The following is a 20441-nucleotide window of genomic DNA, read 5'->3' as shown; positions in this document are numbered from 1 at the left end:
AATTGATAATAGTAGAAATTCATGTGATGAATCAGCTCTCCTTTACTTTCATTTCATGTATGTATTTTAAATGGTGTTTTGGTTGAATCTCACTTAGGGAAAGTTGGCCAACGACAGAGTGTATAATGGCCACCGGCGTGTGGTATGGGGAGCGGTATCTCCAGCTTGTGTGTGATTTGTAAGGACACACTCTGACCACCGGCGTGTGGTAAGGGGAGCGGTATCTCCGCCTTGTTTAGTTAGTTTAGAATTATACATCTGGTCCAACAAGGGCTGCTAGTGCAGGGCATCCTGTCTCTAATAATCTTTTGAACTGAGACAACATTGTGTCTATTACCCAGCTATTGGAGGAGCTGTGGAGAGGGAAATTGGCACAAAGCACTGAAAATAAGGCCCTTTCAATAATTCTCATACAGATGAGCATGAGATAAACATCAAAAATTGCCTTTAGGCCTTTTGAAATTCTGTTTGGACAACTCTACAAAGACATGGGATCAAAAATATTTAATGGACAAAATTCTAATTGGACACAGGCAAAAATGCAGATTTAATGCTTGGTTGCTGTCACTTTGTCTTCTATTCTGCATTCTGTTCACAAATGTTTTATTTTCAAGATTTGATTGTTAAATATGAAAAACGGGGGAGTATAATGGCAGGAATAAGATTTTATGTTTAATATTACTTAAAGTTTAGTAATATGCTGCTTTGTGTATTAAATCCTGTGTTACTGGGGCAGCTCGACTGGCAGACCTACGGATATGCATGCAGATTCAGGGACGCCTGGTGAAGGTAATCTTCAGCCTTACCTCCTTTTTAGAGAAAAGGGATTGTAACAATTCGTAGTGTCTCTCAGCGCTGCTGCTTGCACGGACTCAGGTGAGATTAAATTTAATTGGTAAGATTTTTGGTAATTGTTAATTGATAATTGGTAATATTTGGAGTTTGTGCTGATGTTTTGGTATTCTTTATTGTTGGATGGGGACTTAAGAACTTACACAGTGAGGTGTAAGTTGGATTTACACAAAGAGTTGTAAATCGGGAGAATAAACAAGAGGTTTATTCAGAATAAACAGGTGGTTTATTCAAGGAAGGGAATTGGGCCCTTCGAGGTTTTTAACCGAGGTTTTAGCGTGAGAAACCTGGTGCAGACAGACGTGTTTGTAATGTTGGGAATAGTGCACTAGCCTCTCTGAAGGAAAGGACAAGTTGCATCCAACTAATAAGCAATACAAAAACCAACTGTGTGTGTATATATATATATATATATATATATATATATATATATATATATATATACAGTGTATCTCAAAAGTGAGTACACCCCTCACATTTCTGCAGATATTTAAGTATATCTTTTCATGGGACAACACTGACAAAATGACACTTTGACACAATGAAAAGTAGTCTGTGTGCAGCTTATATAACAGTGTAAATTTATTCTTCCCTCAAAATAACTCAATATACAGCCACCGGCAACAAAAGTGAGTACACCCCTTAGTGAAAGTTCCTGAAGTGTCAATATTTTGTGTGGCCACCATTATTTCCCAGAACTGCCTTAACTCTCCTGGGCATGGAGTTTACCAGAGCTTCACAGGTTGCCACTGGAATGCTTTTCCACTCCTCCATGACGACATCACGGAGCTGGCGGATATTCGAGACTTTGCGCTCCTCCACCTTCCGCTTGAGGATGCCCCAAAGATGTTCTATTGGGTTTAGGTCTGGAGATATGCTTGGCCAGTCCATCACCTTTACCCTCAGCCTCTTCAATAAAGCAGTGGTCGTCTTAGAGGTGTGTTTGGGGTCATTATCATGCTGGAACACTGCCCTGCGACCCTGTTTCCGGAGGGAGGGGATCATGCTCTGCTTCAGTATTTCACAGTACATATTGGAGTTCATGTGTCCCTCAATGAAATGTAACTCCCCAACAACTGCTGCACTCATGCAGCCCCAGACCATGGCATTCCCACCACCATGCTTGACTGTAGGCATGACACACTTATCTTTGTACTCCTCACCTGATTGCCGCCACATATGCTTGAGACCATCTGAACCAAACAAATTAATCTTGGTCTCATCAGACCATAGGACATGGTTCCAGTAATCCATGTCCTTTGTTGACATGTCTTCAGCAAACTGTTTGCAGGCTTTGTTGTGTAGAGACTTCAGAAGAGGCTTCCTTCTGGGGTGACAGCCATGCAGACCAATTTGATGTAGTGTGCGGCGTATGGTCTGAGCACTGACAGGCTGACCCCCCACCTTTTCAATCTCTGCAGCAATGCTGACAGCACTCCTGCGCCTATCTTTCAAAGACAGCAGTTGGATGTGACGCTGAGCACGTGCACTCAGCTTCTTTGGATGACCAACGCGAGGTCTGTTCTGAGTGGACCCTGCTCTTTTAAAACGCTGGATGATCTTGGCCACTGTGCTGCAGCTCAGTTTCAGGGTGTTGGCAATCTTCTTGTAGCCTTGGGCATCTTCATGTAGCGCAACAATTCGTCTTTTAAGATCCTCAGAGAGTTCTTTGCCATGAGGTGCCATGTTGGAACTTTCAGTGATCAGTATGAGAGAGTGTGAGAGCTGTACTACTAAATTGAACACACCTGCTCCCTATGCACACCTGAGACCTAGTAACACTAATGAGTCACATGACATTTTGGAGGGAAAATGACAAGCAGTGCTCAATTTGGACATTTATGGGTGTAGTCTCTTAGGGGTGTACTCACTTTTGTTGCCGGTGGTTTAGACATTAATGGCTGTATATTGAGTTATTTTGAGGGAAGAATAAATTTACACTGTTATATAAGCTGCACACAGACTACTTTTCATTGTGTCAAAGTGTCATTTTGTCAGTGTTGTCCCATGAAAAGATATACTTAAATATCTGCAGAAATGTGAGGGGTGTACTAACTTTTGTGATAGACTGTAATTCCGATATTGGTATGAATTATACAAATGCCAGAAAAACTGCCAGGAACAACAACATTGAAAGGCTGTACCTGCGAACCTCTGAAAAATTTATTTTGCAAAGGCTATGAAATCTCACCCTTTAAAACTACATAATATTTTAGAAATAATAATAATAATAAAAATACAAAAAATTAGCTTTCACCTTTTACTTGTATTCAACATTTGTATACAGACAAAAACACGACATCATTCTCAAATAAACATAAGCTTTGACAACATATAATATAATATATTAACATATGTCTTAACCAGAGGTGGAAAGAGTACTAAAATATTGTACTCAAGTAAAAGTACTATTACTTTAATGAATTTTTACTTAAGTACGAGTAAAATTACTAGTCTAAAAATCTACTCAAGTAAAAGGTAACTCATTTAAAATGTACTCAGAGTAAACGTTACTTCGTTACTTTATTAACAGGAGGGCGTGTCTCTTCTGTGTAATGCAAACAGGACAAGTGGATATAAATCTCACAATAGTTGTTTTTAATTCAAATATAATAGAAGAAACATGTTGATACAACATTTAAAACATTTAGGGGTGTGTAATGTGTCATTTTAGTCCCATAAAGCTTTTTTAAACTGTATAACCACTAGTGATGTGTCGTAGAATTATTTGAATCTGTTGAACGGCCATTTAACCTGAAATAAAGGAATCGATTCGCGCTTCTGGGAGTCGTTATGTATATATACGGCTCTTTAAAAGGAACCGAGACAAAAGATCAGACTCCCCATTGCAGAATTCACTGAAGCAGTTTCCCAGCCGCGATTTCTTTAGCGTTTATTATTTTACTCAGTAACGGATCTTATTTAAAATGTAGCGATTTACAATTCTTAATACAAAACATACTTAAGTAAAAGTAAAATTACAGGCTGTGAAATCTACTTTAAAAAGTATAAGTACACAAAAAAAAAACAAGAAAGTACACTCAATTACAGTAACGCGAGTAAATGTAATTCGTTACTTTCCACCTCTGGTCTTAACTAACTTTAATCCATGATGTATCTGGAAGTTTTATATGAGATATTTTATTCATAAACATCTTTTAGAACATATTAGTTCATGTGTGATATACGTTTCTCTTCAACTGTTAGTTCTGTAGAAGCTATTTTTCTAGGGGCCAGCGTGCCCCTCTTGGGGCATTCTCACATCTGGGTTGCATTATTTGGGAGGCCTTTCTAACTTCAATGTTTGGTCTTGGAACTAAGAGGTTGCCTGGGCTAGGCTGGCACTGGTTCTCCAGGGTCAGCTGGGAGCTAGGAGACTCCGGTTTCTTCTATGGACAGAGGGGCCCCGGCTATTTCTCTCCTGGTGCCTGAGAGATGTCTATTGAAACCAGATGTTATCCTATATGTACATTGCTGGAGTATATAAACCCAAGGGTGATGCTGAGAAGGTCAGAGAAGGAATCGGCTGCCTTCCTCTGAGCATTATCGCGAAATGCTTGTATGACACTACCTTGATATGAATAAACTTGTTAATTGAACATAAAGCAGTGTCAGCGGAGTCGTCATTTCGTCATCAACGCTTCACCACGACAAAAGACACTTCATCCACAACATGGACTGATTATTATTTGTATGTAAACATTTTCGAACAGAAGTGCTCAACCAGGATAAGGAATATAAAAAGTGCTTAAGAGTTGCTGCAGAATTTGCTGCAGCAGATGTTGTGCTTAAAGAATACAGAAAAAAGAGTCTAGTCTTTCCTCTCTCATCAACTATTTCTGCTGCTTCTTTTTAACTGTGGATGCTTGTTCACTCACAGCTGTTAAACTCATTTTGCCGCTGATATCCACTGTGTTGTAGCGGAGTGTAATCAGAGCGGTAACGCTGAGCACTGGCTTCATGCCTGTGGTGTACGTCATCACGCACTGACATATGCATATCGATCGAATTTGTTTAAAAATCAATTCACCGTTATTGAAACATTTTCTATCGCGTTATACATATATATATCGATATCGAATTATTGTCCAGCACTAGTACAGTCCCTGACAGAAGTTCTGTCGCTTATCCATGTTGTGGAAACAAAAGCTTATAACCTGACTTTAAATTCATCCATTGGTTTTAGAAATGACTCATATGAAAGCTGAAACCCTCCCAAATGAGGTTTAATTTACAAAAATAAATTTGCTTCACTGCAGAAATATTGATCATTTAATGAACACAGAAAGGTCAGATTTTGGCAAGACAAAAGTTTTGTCGCCCACAGAAAGTAATGTGAAAATCAAACAAATAATTTACTTCAAATACAAAGATATGTTTCATAACATTGGTGAATGAAGTTGTGGTGCTATTAAAGCCATATTTAATATTTTGTGTGACTTCCATGAGCTTTAAGGACTGCATCCATGCGATTCGACAATGATTCATACAATTTATTGATGAAGTCATCAGGAATAGCAAAGAATGCAGTCTTACATGCCTCCCAGAGTTCATCAAGATTCTTTGGTTTTGTCTTCCAAGCTTCCTCTTTCATCCTACCCCAAACATGCTCAATGATGTTCATGTCTGGTGACTGGGCTGGCCAGTCCTGGAGCACCTTGATCTTCTTCGCCTTGAGGAACTTTGATGTAGAGATGGATGTATGAGATGGAGCACCATCCTGCTGCAAAATTTGACCCCTTTTATTGGGAATGTAAGAGGTAGCTAATACTTCTTGATATTTTAGGCTATTTATATTGCCTTCCACCTTGCAAATGTTTCGCACACCCCCATACTGAATGTAACCCCAGACCATGATCTTTCCACCACCAAACTTAACAGTTTTCTGGGTGAATCTTGGATCCATACGGGCTCCAGTAGGTCTCCTGCAGTATTTGCGGTGGCTGTGGTGTAATTCAACTGAAGATTCATCTGAGAAATCCACCTTCTGCCACTTTTCCAGCGTCCATCCGTTTAGCAGACTGTGGGCCTTGGCAAATGCCACACGGTTTTTTAATTGCCTTTTGTTTAGTGCTGGCTTCTGGGCACTGATTCGACCATGGAGGCCATTTCGAGACAGAATCCTACAAACTGTTCTAGTTGACACAGGGACTTGAGGTGACCAGGCCTGGTGGAGCTCTGCTGCAGTGGAAGAGGGGCTGGCTTTGGATTTTCTAACCAACAAACGTTCCTCCTTAGCAGTTGTCTTGCGGGGTCTGCCGGACCTGGGCTTGTCAAAAACATCTCCAGTCTCTTCAAATCTTTTTTTAATTCTTTGTACTTGACGCTGAGACACATTAAAGGTGCCAGCCACCTCTGCAGTGTATTTGGTCTTCAGCCTCTTGATAATCAAGGCTTTGGTTGCAGGGTGGATTTTTGGCATGTTGTCAGAGGTGAAGTTGCAGTTCAAGTGAAGGTCTGGGGTGCTGGGGTTCTTTTTATACACACCCACTAATTAACCGATCAATTAGTGAGCACAGGTGAGGCTGTAAACTAGGATTGGGTGCATTATATGACAAGGCGACAAAACTTTTGTCTTGCCAAAATCTGACCTTTCTGTGTTCATTAAATGATCAATATTTCTGCAGTGAAGCAAATTTATTTTCGTAAATTAAACCTCATCTGGGAGGGTTTCAGCTTTCATTTGAGTCATTTCTAAAACCAATGGATGAATTTAAAGTCAGGTTATAAGCTTTTGTTTCCACAACATGGATAAGCGACAGAACTTCTGTCAGGGACTGTACACAGTAGTGTTATATTTATTTTGGAAACTATGGAAAAAATGCTGTTTTACATTTTGCAATGTGGGTAGAGAAGAGTGGGTGGTTAAAGACAAAGACAACTTGGACAGGACAATGTACCTTGGTGTATTTGATAATGCCATTCAGGATCTAAAAGCAAAGAGGTGTGAACAATCCTGCTGAAGTGATGGCAAATCATCGGGTGACTAGAGAAGTGAAGCCTGGCGGTTCTTTTGATAAAACGGTCTGGATGGACGGTATTGGCGTTCCTAGAGGAGTTCCAGACGAGTTTAAGGCCAGAAATCAAATTGCAGCAGGGTTTGAAAGTGTATTCTATTTGGTGGGCAACTATCAATAAGAATGTAGATTGGATAAATTATCTTTACTATAACCAACAACGTTTTGTAAACTTCACTGTTCAAACAGTGGAAGGACTTAAGGATCAATTGGACAAAACCTCACTAATGGCCATCCAAAATAGAATGGCATTGGATATGCTACTAGCAGACAAAGGAGGTGTTTGCCACATGATTGGGGCCACCTGTTGTACCTTTAGACCTAACAACACTGCACCAGACGGAACTGTTACCAGAGCCTTGGAGGGGTTGAAGGCCCTATCCAAGGAATGGAAGGAGAACTCTGGAATAGATAACCCATTCACAAAATGGATAGAACAATTCTTTGGGTCCTGGAAGGGTACAATTACTCAATTGGTCATGGCAGTGTGTGTAGGTTTGGCATTACTAGTAGTTTGTGGTTGTTGTTGTGTGCCATGTATCCAGGCACTGATGGTAAAGTTCATAAATGCTGTGATTCAAAAAGGTGCAGGTGGAGAAGGCAATGCTAAGGAAACCATCCTGTTTGTTCAGTCTGACAAAACTGGAACAAACAGTCCAGGCGACAAGGAAGAAGATGAGGAGTACTGGGCGTAAATGTTGTATGTCTGTGTGTATCGTGTGTGTACTGTACTGTGTTATGATTGCAGGTTAGAACAAGTAAGGAGGATTGATACCATCTAAAGGGGAACAAGGAACCGCCAAATCCAAGAATGACTGAAATGATTGAATATCTGAGCCAAACAATTTGTTGTGTGTTATTTCCATACATTTAGCTTGCATAACAACGATACATATACATATAGGTCCACTTGATAGAATTATGATAAAATAGAAATAATTACATACACATAGGCACATGTAGCACAGTTTAGTATGGTTTGGTTTAAGTTACACTGGAATTTTATGTGTTTGACATGAATTTTATATTTATACTGCTGCAACAATGTTTCAAATAATGATTACAAGCCAGTAAAACTACCAGCAATATGATGCAAGGGTATCAGTAAAATCCTTCATCCATCAATTACCAGCTAGAGAGGACTGGTTAGCCAAAGACGGGTAAGATCCTGACAGAATCCAGGACAACCTAAGGCAGGCACAGTCGCATAAGCTGATGAAATGACTTCCAGGTATTGCATCAATGGGGACCTAAGCCCAGGGTTGGAGAATCCTGGGAAGACGAAACCCGGATAGGCAGCCTGAAGAACATAACAACTAAGCAGAAGGACTGATTATCATAACCCTGCATCAGAGGGGAAAAAAAAGGAGGGAAACCGGAAACTGTGGCTTGTTTAATAATAGGGGGGATTGATATTTCACTATGAAGTCTCTCGCTATAATGTCTATTAAGAAAATTTTACCAACTCCATTCGAATTTAGGGATTTAGGCATTGCACACAATATTATTACATATAGGCCTATGATTGTGACTCGAACCTTGGCCTCAGGTGTTGCTTAGTGATTGTATAACATTTTGAGTTCTGGCTCTTCACCTAAAGCAATTGGTGTGGATGCAATAGATTGCATCCAAAGGGGGAATTGTGCCTAATAAAATTTGTGGTGGATAACTCATGGTACAGAACAACCCCATATAAGGGGGTGTGAGAGCAGTAAATTCCTCAGCCTTAGGCACATCCTGCTCTCCGTAACTGCTGCCCCCAGCTGTGCAGCTGCGCCCAGCTGCACACACCCCCACCCCGCTAGGGGTGGAGACTCAGAACGCTGCAGCCTGAGAGCCTAGGGAGAGCCGATTTCTTTGCAACTTTTCAATAAACCTCCTAATTATAAAATGAGTGAGTTGACCTGATCAATTATCTAGAAAAGATTAATCAGATACTCAGTAATTCTCAGTATAATGGTTCCTGCCCAAAACCTCTTCTCCCTTCTCTTTTTCACTACTGGATGATGTGATGTCTAGTTTTTCTAAAAATTAAACACAGCTTTAATAATATTTAACCTATTCCATAGATTTGCTTGTAGAAACAAAACTTTAAATATATCCTCTGGGCTAAATGATTTAATCCAGATTTTCACTCAATTGCCATTTGTTTACTACCTTTAGCAAGCTGAAGCGTTCCCTCTGTAGCATTCCCTCTGGACACGTATGTCATGTCTTCGGAAATCTGTGCATTGGTTTGCTTCATTTCCCTCCATATTTAAAGGTTTGGACATGGTGGGTGTTATAAAGAGAGGCTTTAGGACCCAAAGATGCAGAGAAAATTATATTTTAATTACAATAAATAATAATTTTTACAACACAAATGATAATAATTAAAAATAAACGGGAAATGGCAAAACAGAAAACGATTCGGGAAAGCCCGAACGGAGCCGCTGACTTGCTGGCAACTGAAACAGAGAAATAGAACAGAACAAAACACAAATGAATCAATGTACCTAAGCGAGGCACGAACCCTGGTCGCTCACTCGCCAAGCGAAGGCATATCTCGCCACGCAGACTGAGTCTGCTCCTTGCCTTTATAAGGAGCGTTTTAGGGAAAGCAAAACCCCGGACACTGTCCCAGGTAATCACGGTGAAAAAGATAAACGCCTTTAAGGTGAGATTATATGGCTGTGTCACCAACTAGGCGCTGGGAAGGAGCCAATCAGAGTGCATAAGAGAAAAAAGAGGTGAGGCTCGGATTCAAACCAGGGTTGTGCCGTTGCTAGGGCAGCGTTCAAACCGCTAAGCCAAACCGGCAATGACGAACCCAGAATTCGCCAAGACGCCTTAAAGTACTGTGGAGGTTTAAGCACAGCGTCTCATGTTAGCTCGTTGCTATTCAGGTTAGCAGGGCGCATGGCAATGTCCTATTTGAGGCCATGCTGTTCTTTGTTCTGTAATGCCTGCAACGCTGGGAACTGGTGTTATGTTCGCCAGACGTCGCAGGCACCCTAACAGTGGGAACATATTTTTGTAATCATGTGGATGAAATAGTACCAGAAATGGTTTATGAATTACATCTCTTTCACTTAGAGCAGACAATGCCCCTGGGTAAGCAAGGGAAATGGATTGTTGAGTGGAACTCTACAGCTTTCACAAGTTTCCAAGAGTAGGTCCACAGCAAAGATCAGTGTTGGCCTTTAAAGGACTTGTACATTTCGTCCTTTATTGCTTTTATTTTGACTAGCACGAATTTATTAAAAGGTCACAGTTATCATGGTCATCCTGAGTTGTGTATTAATAAATACAACCCCAATTCCAATGAAGTTGGGACGTTGTGTAAAACATGAATAAAAAAAGAATACGATGATTTGCAAATCCTTTTCAACCCATATTCAATTGAATACACTACAAAGACAAGTTATTTAATGTTCAAACGGATAAACTTTATTGTGTTTTTTTGCAAATATTCACTCATTTTTAATTTGATGCCTGCAACACGTTCCAAAGAAGTTGGGACAGGGGCAACAAAGACTGTTGAGAAATGCTCAAAATACACCTGTTTGGAACATTCCACAGGTGAGCAGGTTAATTGGAGCATCCCTGAAAGGCTCAGTCGTTGACAAGCAAGGTTCAGCACTTTGTGAACAACTGCATGAGCAAACAGTCCAACAGTTTAAGAACAACGTTTCTCAACGTGCAATAGCAAGGAATTTAGGGATTTCATCATCTACAGTCCATAATACCATCAAAAGATTCAGAGAATCTGGAGAAATCTGTGCAAGTAAGCGGCAAGGCCGAAAATCAACATTGAAGTTTATCTGTTTGAACATTAAATAACTTGTCTTTGTTGTGTATTCAATTGAATATGGGTTGAAAAGGATTTGTAAATCATCGTATTCTGTTTTTATTTATGTTTTACACAACGTCCCAACTTCATCAGAATTGGGATTGTAAAATGAAGTTGAGCAAATAAAAGACGTTATCCTGTCTGACATCAAATAAAAGTCAATCATCTTCCTCCTGCTTTTGTTGTTTGGTAGCTTGTAACTCATTACTATGAAATATAAAAAAGCGGACTGTAGAGTAGAAGAGAAAACACCACATTCTTTATTTCACATTCTTGATAAATACACTGATAATATGATTTACCTTCTTTATGGTTCCCTTCAGTTTTTACTGTTAACAGTACAGAGTTTGTATTGTAGCACTGAGTAACTCATTCAGGGTCTGGATTCAAAATAATTGTGCTTTATTGTGCAGAACAGAAGCAACAGTGAGAAATGTTAGCAGTGTTACGCTATTATAAACAGATGTAGCCCACACCTCCCACAAACCCATGATCCCTCACTACAAAACCCATGTGTCTCTGCCACATCCAATGCTACGTAAAAAGTATGTAAAATTACTTAAGGTAAATGATATGGGTTTAACATTGTGGTGACAGTTTGATTACGTCCCATTTCTATTAAAAGATGGCTTGATTAGTTGTGTGCTAACAAGCTCCAGCTGTCTACACACAGCCCTGGTCTCAACCCAACCCAACATTTGGGATTTATGAAACAAACCCTTCCCATCCCTGCTTATTTTCTTACCTCTACTATGGTTTCTTGTTGTGCGCTGGTGAATTTTAAAATTACTTGTGAAGTTAAACCCTTCTTACACTGTGTGAATGCGCTGATGTACTTTGAGATAACTCTTGGAAGTAAAAAACTTCTCACACTGTGAGCACTGATACGGTTTCTCTCCAGTGTGAATGCGCTGGTGTTTTTTGAGTGTACTCGAAGTAGTAAAACTCTTCTCGCACTGTAAGCATTGATACGATTTCTCTCCAGTGTGAATGCGCTGGTGGATTGTGAGATAACTTCGGGTAGTAAAACTCTTCTCGCACTGTGAGCACTGATATGGCTTCTCTCCAGTGTGAATGCGTTGGTGCATTTCAAGATGAACCTGTTGAATAAAACCCTTCCCACACTGTGAGCATTGATACGGTTTTTCTCCAGTGTGAATGCGCTAGTGTGTCTTGAGATTATTCGGTTTATTAAAACCCTTTCCACACTGTGTGCACTGATACGGTTTCTCTCCGGTGTGAATGTGCTGGTGGATTTTCAGACTACCCAGGTAACTAAAACTCTTTCCACACTGAAAGCAGCAATATGGCTTCTCTCCCGTGTGAATGCGCTGATGTAGTTTCAGAGTATTTGGCATGCTAAAGCTCTTCCCACACTGCAAGCAGCAATATGGTTTCTCTCCAGTGTGAATGCGCTGGTGGACTTTGAGATACCACACACTATAAAACTGCTTTCACACTCTGAGCACTGATGAGGTTTTTCTCCAGTGTGAATGCCCTGGTGCGCTTTTAAATAACTCCGACTATAAAAACTCTTTCCACACTGTGAGCAGTAATGAGGTTTCTCTCCAGTGTGAATGAGCTGGTGGGCTTTCAAATTACCCTTCTTATTAAAGCTCTTTTCACACTGTGAGCAGTGATATGGTCTTTCTCCAGTGTGAATGCGCTGGTGGGTTTTAAGAATAGCCTGGCAATGGAAGCTCTTTCCACAATCTGAGCAGGTGTTGGTTTGTTTTTGCTTTTGTCTATTGGACTTCATCTTCAGAGTATCGGAGGACTTTTGTTGGCTCCTGGAGCTTCTGGTGGGCGTCAGATCTTAATATTCAGGCTCTTTATGGCTCATTGATGTGCTTGTGGAGATCTGGGGTTGTACAGGAAAGTAGACACAAAAAGATCTGGGGTTGTACAGGAAAGTAGACACTTATAGGAGATTCTCAGCTCCGACACGTGCGTATTGCAACCCCCATAGAGACACCAGCAACCATAGTCACTTGTATTCCGGGGGCCAGGGCGCCTGACATCAGAGCAAACCTGAAAGTGCTGGCTAATGCTAATCGTAGATTTTCTAAGATTGTTATCCACGTCGGCACTAATGATGTTCGTTTACGGCAGTCTGAGGTTACTAAGTGTAATGTTAAAGAGGTGTGTGAGTTAGCTAGGTCGATGTCTGAGGCAGTAGTGTGCTCTGGCCCCTTACCGATTCGACCCAGTGGCGAAACCTACAGCAGGTTGTTGTCGCTGAACCGCTGGATGTCTAAATGGTGCTCAGAAAACTGCATTGATTTTGTAGATAACTGGTCCACCTTTGAGGGAAGGCCTGGTCTTTTGAAGCGGGATGGTGTCCACCCCACGTGGGAGGGTGCTGCTCGCATTTCTTGCAGCATAGGCGACAGGCTTTACCACCGCGTTAGTGTAGCGGCAGATAGTGGTAAGTGACTATCCAGAGCCAAGACCAGGCAGCAGACAAACAGGCCTAACCAACTGTCTGCGAGTCGCCATCGGACGTCACCTGGAATCCTTAGGTCACAAACCATTGAGACTGTGTCTGTTTTCCGTGGCAGGTGTAAGCCAAAACAAAATCAAAAAGTATGTCATAATAACTTAATTAAAATTAATCTAAATGAGCATCATGAAAACCCTAGTAAGGCTAAACTAAAGTTAGGACTTCTAAACATCAGGTCACTTGCATGCAAAACAGTAATTGTAAATGAAATAATTACAGATAATTGTCTTAGTGCACTTTGTTTAACCGAGACCTGGGCTAGACCTGATGAGTATCTAGGTTTAAATGAAGCATCTCCTCCGGGTTACAGTTATGAACATAAGCCACGTCTTAGTGGTCGTGGTGGAGGAATAGCTACGATTTAACACACGCGAGACAGATTACTGTAAAATCATCTCCCATAACAAACTCGTTTGAGGTTCTTATCTCTGACATAACCAATAAAGGTTCATCTGATAAAAATAGTATGTTTAAACTGGTTACTGTTTATCGACCCCCTGGTCCTTACTCAGAATTTCTTAACGAATTTGCCGATTTTCTTTCTAAATTAGTCTTATCAACTAAGAAAGCTCTAATCGTTGGTGACTTTAATATTCATTATGAGGATAAGTGTAATCCACTCAAAATTGCGTTTGATTCTATTTTAGAATCCTTAGGCATCACCCAAAATGTAACAGGACCCACTCACCGCTTGTAAACATACCTTAGATTTAATACTTACTTATGGTATAAACATAGACAACCTGGAAATTGTACCACAGAATGACTTAATTTCTGATCACTCCCTACTAATTTATGAAGTGTCCCTGTCCAATAATATACAGCAACCACATCGTTTTAAATGTAAGCGCACTATTACATCTGCAACTGCAGCAGCGTTCATAAACTGCCTACCAGAACTACCAAATATATCAGCATCAGAACCTAAAGAACTAGATCAGGCAACTCAAAACCTAGAGACCGTATTGCGCACAACCTTAGATAACGTAGCCCCACTCAAAACTAAACTGATTAGGGAGAAAAAACTTGCTCCTTGGTACAATGACAACACATGCGCACTTAAACAAGCAGCACGGAAATTAGAACGCAAGTGGCGTCACACTACACTAGAGGTGTATAAGATTGCTTGGAAAGATGCTCTAACTGAGTATAAACATGCACTTATAAAAGCTAAATCTTTATATTATTCGTCCCTAATAGAGAAAAATAAAAACAATCCCAGATTCCTCTTTGAGACGGTGTCCAAATTAACTAAAAACGTCAATGAAACTGAATCTAATATACCGCCTGACTGTACCAGCGATGATTTTTTAAAATTCTTTAATGACAAGATAGAAAAAATACGACTTCAGAGTCAAAATGTGTCACTTGCCAATGTTAAGTATGGACTCACTCCGAGCAGCATTGGTGATAATAGTAACGAGTTCATCCAACTAAATTCCTTTAATCCAATCTCCCAAAATGAACTAACTGTGCTGATTAAATCATCTAAGTCATCATCGTGTATACTCGATCCTGTTCCAACTCGTTTACTTAAAGATTTACTCCCAGCTATTGTAGAGCCCCTGCTTACATTAATCAATGCATCCCTTAACCTTGGGTACGTACCTACATTGTTTAAAAGTGCCGTTATTAAACCCCTGATTAAAAAACCTAATCTTGATCCACATGTACTAGCTAATTATAGGCCAATTTCAAATCTTCCTTTTGTCTCTAAAATATTAGAAAAAGTCGTTTCCAAACAGTTATGTTCTTATTTGAATGAAAATTGTATTCATGAAAAATTTCAATCAGGATTTAGACCCAATCATAGTACCGAAACCGCATTAATTAGAGTAGTTAATGAGTTGTTAATGTCTTCTGATAATGGATGTGTCTCTTTTCTTGTTCTATTAGATCTTAGCGCAGCGTTTGATACGGTCGATCATAACATTTTACTGGAGAGGCTAGAAAATACAGTAGGTGTTAAAGGACTCGCACTCTCTTGGTTTCAATCATATCTGACTGACCGCTCGCAATTTGTTTATGTAAATAATAAATGCTCGGAAACTACAAAAGTAAAGTGTGGTGTTCCACAGGGGTCGGTACTTGGACCTCTATTATTTACACTCTATATGCTTCCACTAGGCGAAATTATTCATAAACATGGCATAAAATTTCACTGCTATGCAGATGACACACAGCTGTATATATCAGCCAAACCAAATGATACTGACACAATCAGTAAGATAGAAGATTGTGTAAACGACATAAAAAACTGGATGTCGTGTAATTTTCTTTTACTTAATTCAGATAAAACTGAGGTTTTACTTGTTGGCTCTAAAGCTGCAAGAGACAAGTTGTCTAACCTGGTGCTAAACCTAAACACGTTCTCTGTTACTCCCAGCCCAGATGTAAAAAACTTGGGTGTCACAATAGATTCAGATCTTTCCTTTGATACACACATTAATAATATTACTAGAGTTGCTTTCTATCATTTGCGTAATATCTCTAAAATAAGAAATATACTATCTGTTAATGATGCCGAAAAACTGATCCATGCGTTTATAACTTCTCGGTTAGATTATTGTAATGCTCTTCTAACTGGATGCTCTGGTAGATCCATAAACAAACTCCAGTTAGTTCAAAATGCAGCAGCTCGAGTGCTAACTAGAACTAAAAAATTTGATCATATTACTCCTGTTCTATCATCTCTACACTGGCTGCCAGTTAAATTCCGCATTGATTACAAAATACTTTTACTAACCTATAAAGCGCTACATGGTCTGGCTCCACAGTATCTGAGTGAACTTATTAATCACTACAACCCAGCGCGTCCACTTCGTTCACAAGATGCAGGGTTACTTATAGTTCCTAAAATTAAAAAGACCACAGCTGGTGGAAGAGCATTTTCTTACAAAGCTCCACAACTTTGGAATAATCTTCCTGCCTCTGTTCGGGATTCGGACACAGTCTCAATGTTTAAGTCTAGACTGAAAACATATTTATTTTCTCAGGCTTTTGATTAAAATAGACAAAGGCGCAGAGCTTGGGGGTTCTTGGTCATAGAAACTTGTGGTGATCAGGGATGTTGGGTTGCTGTCGTTCTGCCTCTCTTATCCGATCACTCAGGTTTGATGACGGTGGGGAGATGGGCGCTGATGTCCTATGAAAGCCTTCATGACCTTGTTACCTGCTCGCTCTCCCTTTTAGTTATGCTGTAATAATTAGGGCTGCCGGAGTCTAAAACTCTCTGTAAAACTGTTTTACTCAACTAGCATTGTACATTATTAACTACATTCTCTGTTGTTTTACTCCAAAGGCATTCTGATGGAAACCTGTTTACCCGCCGAGGTTAAGGATTAAAGTCGAGACTGCCGTGACAACTATGCTGCTCGTGCCGGATGTGACGGGTCTGGAGTAATTGCACCAAGAATGACAAGAAATCACTACAGACTTTATTGAAGACTAGAGCGAAGAACAACTCTATTATTATTTATCTATTTATTACCAGTTATAACTTTTAGATCATTTAATTCTGTGTTTGTATGCTCTGTGTAAATCGTGTATTTATTTAAAGTATCCTCCAGACCACCCAAGAAGGATGGGCCCTGCTGAGTCTGGTTCCTCTCAAGGTTTCTTCCTGTAATTTTCAGGGAGTTTTTCCTTGCCACAGTCGCCCTCGGCTTGCTCAACAGGGATTTTTGTATCTATTGGTCCTGGATTTTGTGAAGTTGCTTTGAGACAATGTCTATTGTAAAAAGCGCTATATAAATAAAGTTGACTTGAAAGTTGACACAAGGAGCAGGAGAAACCCTCGTTCACTTCAAACAACATTTGAAAAACCACAAACGATGAAACAATGTAGTTAGTAACAATATGTATAATTATTGTTTTTTTTAGCTCGAGTGACATGGACCAGGACCAAGATTCTGTAATAAAGTAATGTAGTGCCGTGGTACCCAACCACCAGGCTGTACACCGGTACCGGTCCGTGGGTCATTTGTTACCGGGCCGCACAGAAAGAATCAATAATTAGAGATCACTACATCAGTAATGAAAACACTACTTTTTATGGGTGGTGTTGTCTCCAATCACCACTAGGTGGAAGCAGCGTCTCATTGTATGGAAAAAAGCTAATTTGTGAGTAGTACAGTGATTGTATTTTGAACCCACAAAAGAGCGACTTCAGTCAGAACTCTTAAAAACAACAAAACCAAAAACACACGAAGCACTTTTAATGGATTACTTCAGTTTCTCTTCAAAAAGAGAGTTCCCTCCGTTCTCATAGCTAAACCACCATGTTCGTCTAATGTGTTTTAACCAGAGAATATCCAATAGTCTCAAAACTGTGTCTAAAAAGAAAAACACTCAAAGTTATCAATCCCAGCAGATTAAATGAATTTTAGAGAAGATTCACCTTACCTGGCTATATGCCCGCATTCTCCACCATTTGTAAAGGTAGCTTTTCCGGAAGATCAACTTTGGTCACTCCTGTGTGATGTTTCTTTGCTGAGGAAGTTCCGACGATCTCTGACAGGCCTGGGGAGAGCCGTTTACACCATTACGCACCACACACACACACACACAGAAATTCATATAGTTCTCTAGTTTATCAAAATGCAGAAATATTTAGTCAAGTTTGGGGAAACAGGTGTTTGTAGAATAAAGAGAGATGTACTTGTATTTAGACACTGTTATTATGGACACAAGAATCTAAAGTCTAGGTCAAACCTGGTCAAAGTTATCATGACATCCTAAAAGCATATCACTTACAAAAAGATCAAAACGTATTAAAATCTTTCAGAGACAGAGAAAAGAAAGTGCTCGGCATAAAAAACAAATGCACTCAGTCTACAACACTGTAATAAAATCAGAATTCTTGTCAGCGAAAAAAACCTTTTTCTCATGTTGGTTTACTGTTAACAGAGACGCAGCTTAATAACACAATTTCCATATAATGATATGAATCACTGACACAGTACCACAGACGGGAGCGTGTTTAAATCAAGTAACCACAGTAGTAATAAATAAATGAAAACAGTCACATCCTATCTCACCTGTTCTTACAATAATAAACCTCTATTTAACACAGAGTTCAGGAAGATGCTTTTAGAACTGGAGCAACAACGTCTCTTCTGTCTGAAAGAGTGTGAGGGCTATTACAGACTACAAAAGACATCCCCCATCTTTCAAACCCACTCAACAACTACCACAGACACTACAAATGGCCCACAAGGTGCCAGTCTTCTGTTCCACCACCATACCTGTACAGTCACCCCCAATTCTCATTGTTACACAGCAAGAGGTGAGAAACCATTTGTAAATATGAAAATCTTTGAAAAGCTGGTCAAGTATCCTGTTACCATAGAGATATTACAACCAGACCACACCCCCACCATGTAACACACCTCACACTAGTGGTGTAATGTACCATAGTAATAATACTTCATTACAGTCAGTGGTGGATAAAGTACCTGAAGGCCATACTTGAGTAAAAGTACAAGTATCTTACCAGAGATTTACTTACTGATAGAAGTAAGTCACCTTTTAGAGTATTACTTGAATAAAAGTATCTTATGTTTAATGTACTTAAGTATCAAAAGTAATTTTCTGATGTTAAATGTACTTAAGCATGAAAAGTGGAAGTAAAAGTAAATGCTGGTAATAAAAACGGAAATGGTCAAACAAGGTCTTCACAGTATAAGAATTTATAGAACGAAATGCATTTTATTTCTTTATCTGACATAATTATAGTCAGCTGTTTGAAATCATAATTATTTAGGTTTTTTTTTTTTTTTTTTTTTTTTTTTTTACCTCATTACTAGCCCTAAATTGCCCTGTTTCAACTTTTTCGGAATATGTTAAACGCCTAAATTGCATGTTTATGCATGTTAAGAGTTGAAATGAAATTGACCAGACAAAGCATGAATTATATAATACTTTAATGATCTGCTCAACCGTTAGCTTAAATCGAAATATTTATGCAAAAATAAGCTGTATTTAAATAATCTAGTTTGGGTCAGATCTACATTTGCATATTTTTCAAGATTCTGACCACTTGTGTTTTTGTACTTTTTCTTGTATTGTTACTGCCAATACTTTACATTTAATATCAGAACATTACCTTTGACACTTTAATACATTAAAATCAAATACTTTAAAACTTTTACTCAAGTCATATTCTAAGAGTCATGACTCTTAACATGACGTGTTGAATAATATTGACTGTGAAGTTTACAGTTTAACTGTAAACATGATATTGTTGAACTGTGAAATTCATTTTTGACAGTTTTAGTCAACTTACAGTTTACAGTTCAACTAAGAGTAGTTAATACACTGTAAACAAATAAAAAGTTAAGCAAAACTTACAAATTTAAGGCAACCAGCTGCCTTTGCAAGCAGTTGTTCTAACTTATGTTCTTTCGTTACCCTCAAAAGAGTTCACTCAAAAGAACATTTTAAGTTAAATCAACCCTTTTTTTTACAAGTACAATCGAATAGTAATTGTAATTTTGTCCAACTTTAAATAGTAATTTGAGTGAACTAACAACCTATCTTAGCAAAGCAAGTTGCACAATTGCTTGGGCTCCTGAAGTTGAGAAAACTCAAAAAGGTGAGGCAGCCGGTTGCCTTACATTTTCAAGTCTGCTTAACTTTTAGGTTTTTAAGGTTGACTCAACATTTTACTTTAAGTTTGCTGAACTGTTTTTACAGGCAAAAGTTTTATTTTTTTTTTAATTTATTTTAACATATGAACTGGCAGTTGGTAGCTCAGTGGTTGAGGTACTGGACTAGTATTCAGTGGGATGTTGGTTGAAGCCCCACCACCACTAAGTTGCCACTGTTGGGGCCCTGAGCAAGGCCCTTGAACCTCAATTGCTTGCATTGTATTCAGCCACAATTGTAAGTCAGTACAAAAGCATCTGCAAAATGACAAAAATGTAAATGAATGTTATGCACTTAACCAGTAAGCTGTGTGTAGTCTGCTGTATCACTGATCTGTGAACTTCTGTGGAAAAATGATGTCCATCCTTCTGTTTACTGTAAGTAAATGTTAAATGAGTTACTTCAAATTTTTTACTTGAGTAGATTTTTAGACTAGTAATTTTACTTGTACTTAAGTAAAAAATAATCAAAGTACTAGTACTTTTACTTAAGTTTAACTTATTAGTCTCAAATCCTCTTCTACACCAACATAAATAAATAAATAAATAAAATACAGCTAATAGAGGACGAGCTGAATGGATGATGTTTG

General features: G+C 39.1%; 1 protein-coding gene across 1 annotated transcript in view; it reads left to right on the top strand.

The window, feature by feature from the left end:
* The window catches only part of LOC134335612 (uncharacterized), a 35316-nt gene extending 18410 nt beyond the window's left edge, over positions 1-16906 (top strand). Inside the window, exon 8 of the mRNA XM_063018174.1 lies at positions 16506-16906. Coding sequence (XP_062874244.1) covers positions 16506-16549 — 44 coding nt within the window. The 3' untranslated portion in view covers positions 16550-16906. The remainder of the gene's footprint in view (positions 1-16505) is intronic.
* The last annotated feature ends 3535 nt before the right edge of the window (positions 16907-20441 follow it).

The sequence above is a fragment of the Trichomycterus rosablanca genome, chromosome 2, assembly GCF_030014385.1.
Source record: "Trichomycterus rosablanca isolate fTriRos1 chromosome 2, fTriRos1.hap1, whole genome shotgun sequence".
Classification (NCBI taxonomy): Eukaryota; Metazoa; Chordata; class Actinopteri; order Siluriformes; family Trichomycteridae; genus Trichomycterus; species Trichomycterus rosablanca.
Note: the sequence above shows the minus strand (reverse complement) of the source record. Positions and strands in the feature narration are given on the sequence as shown.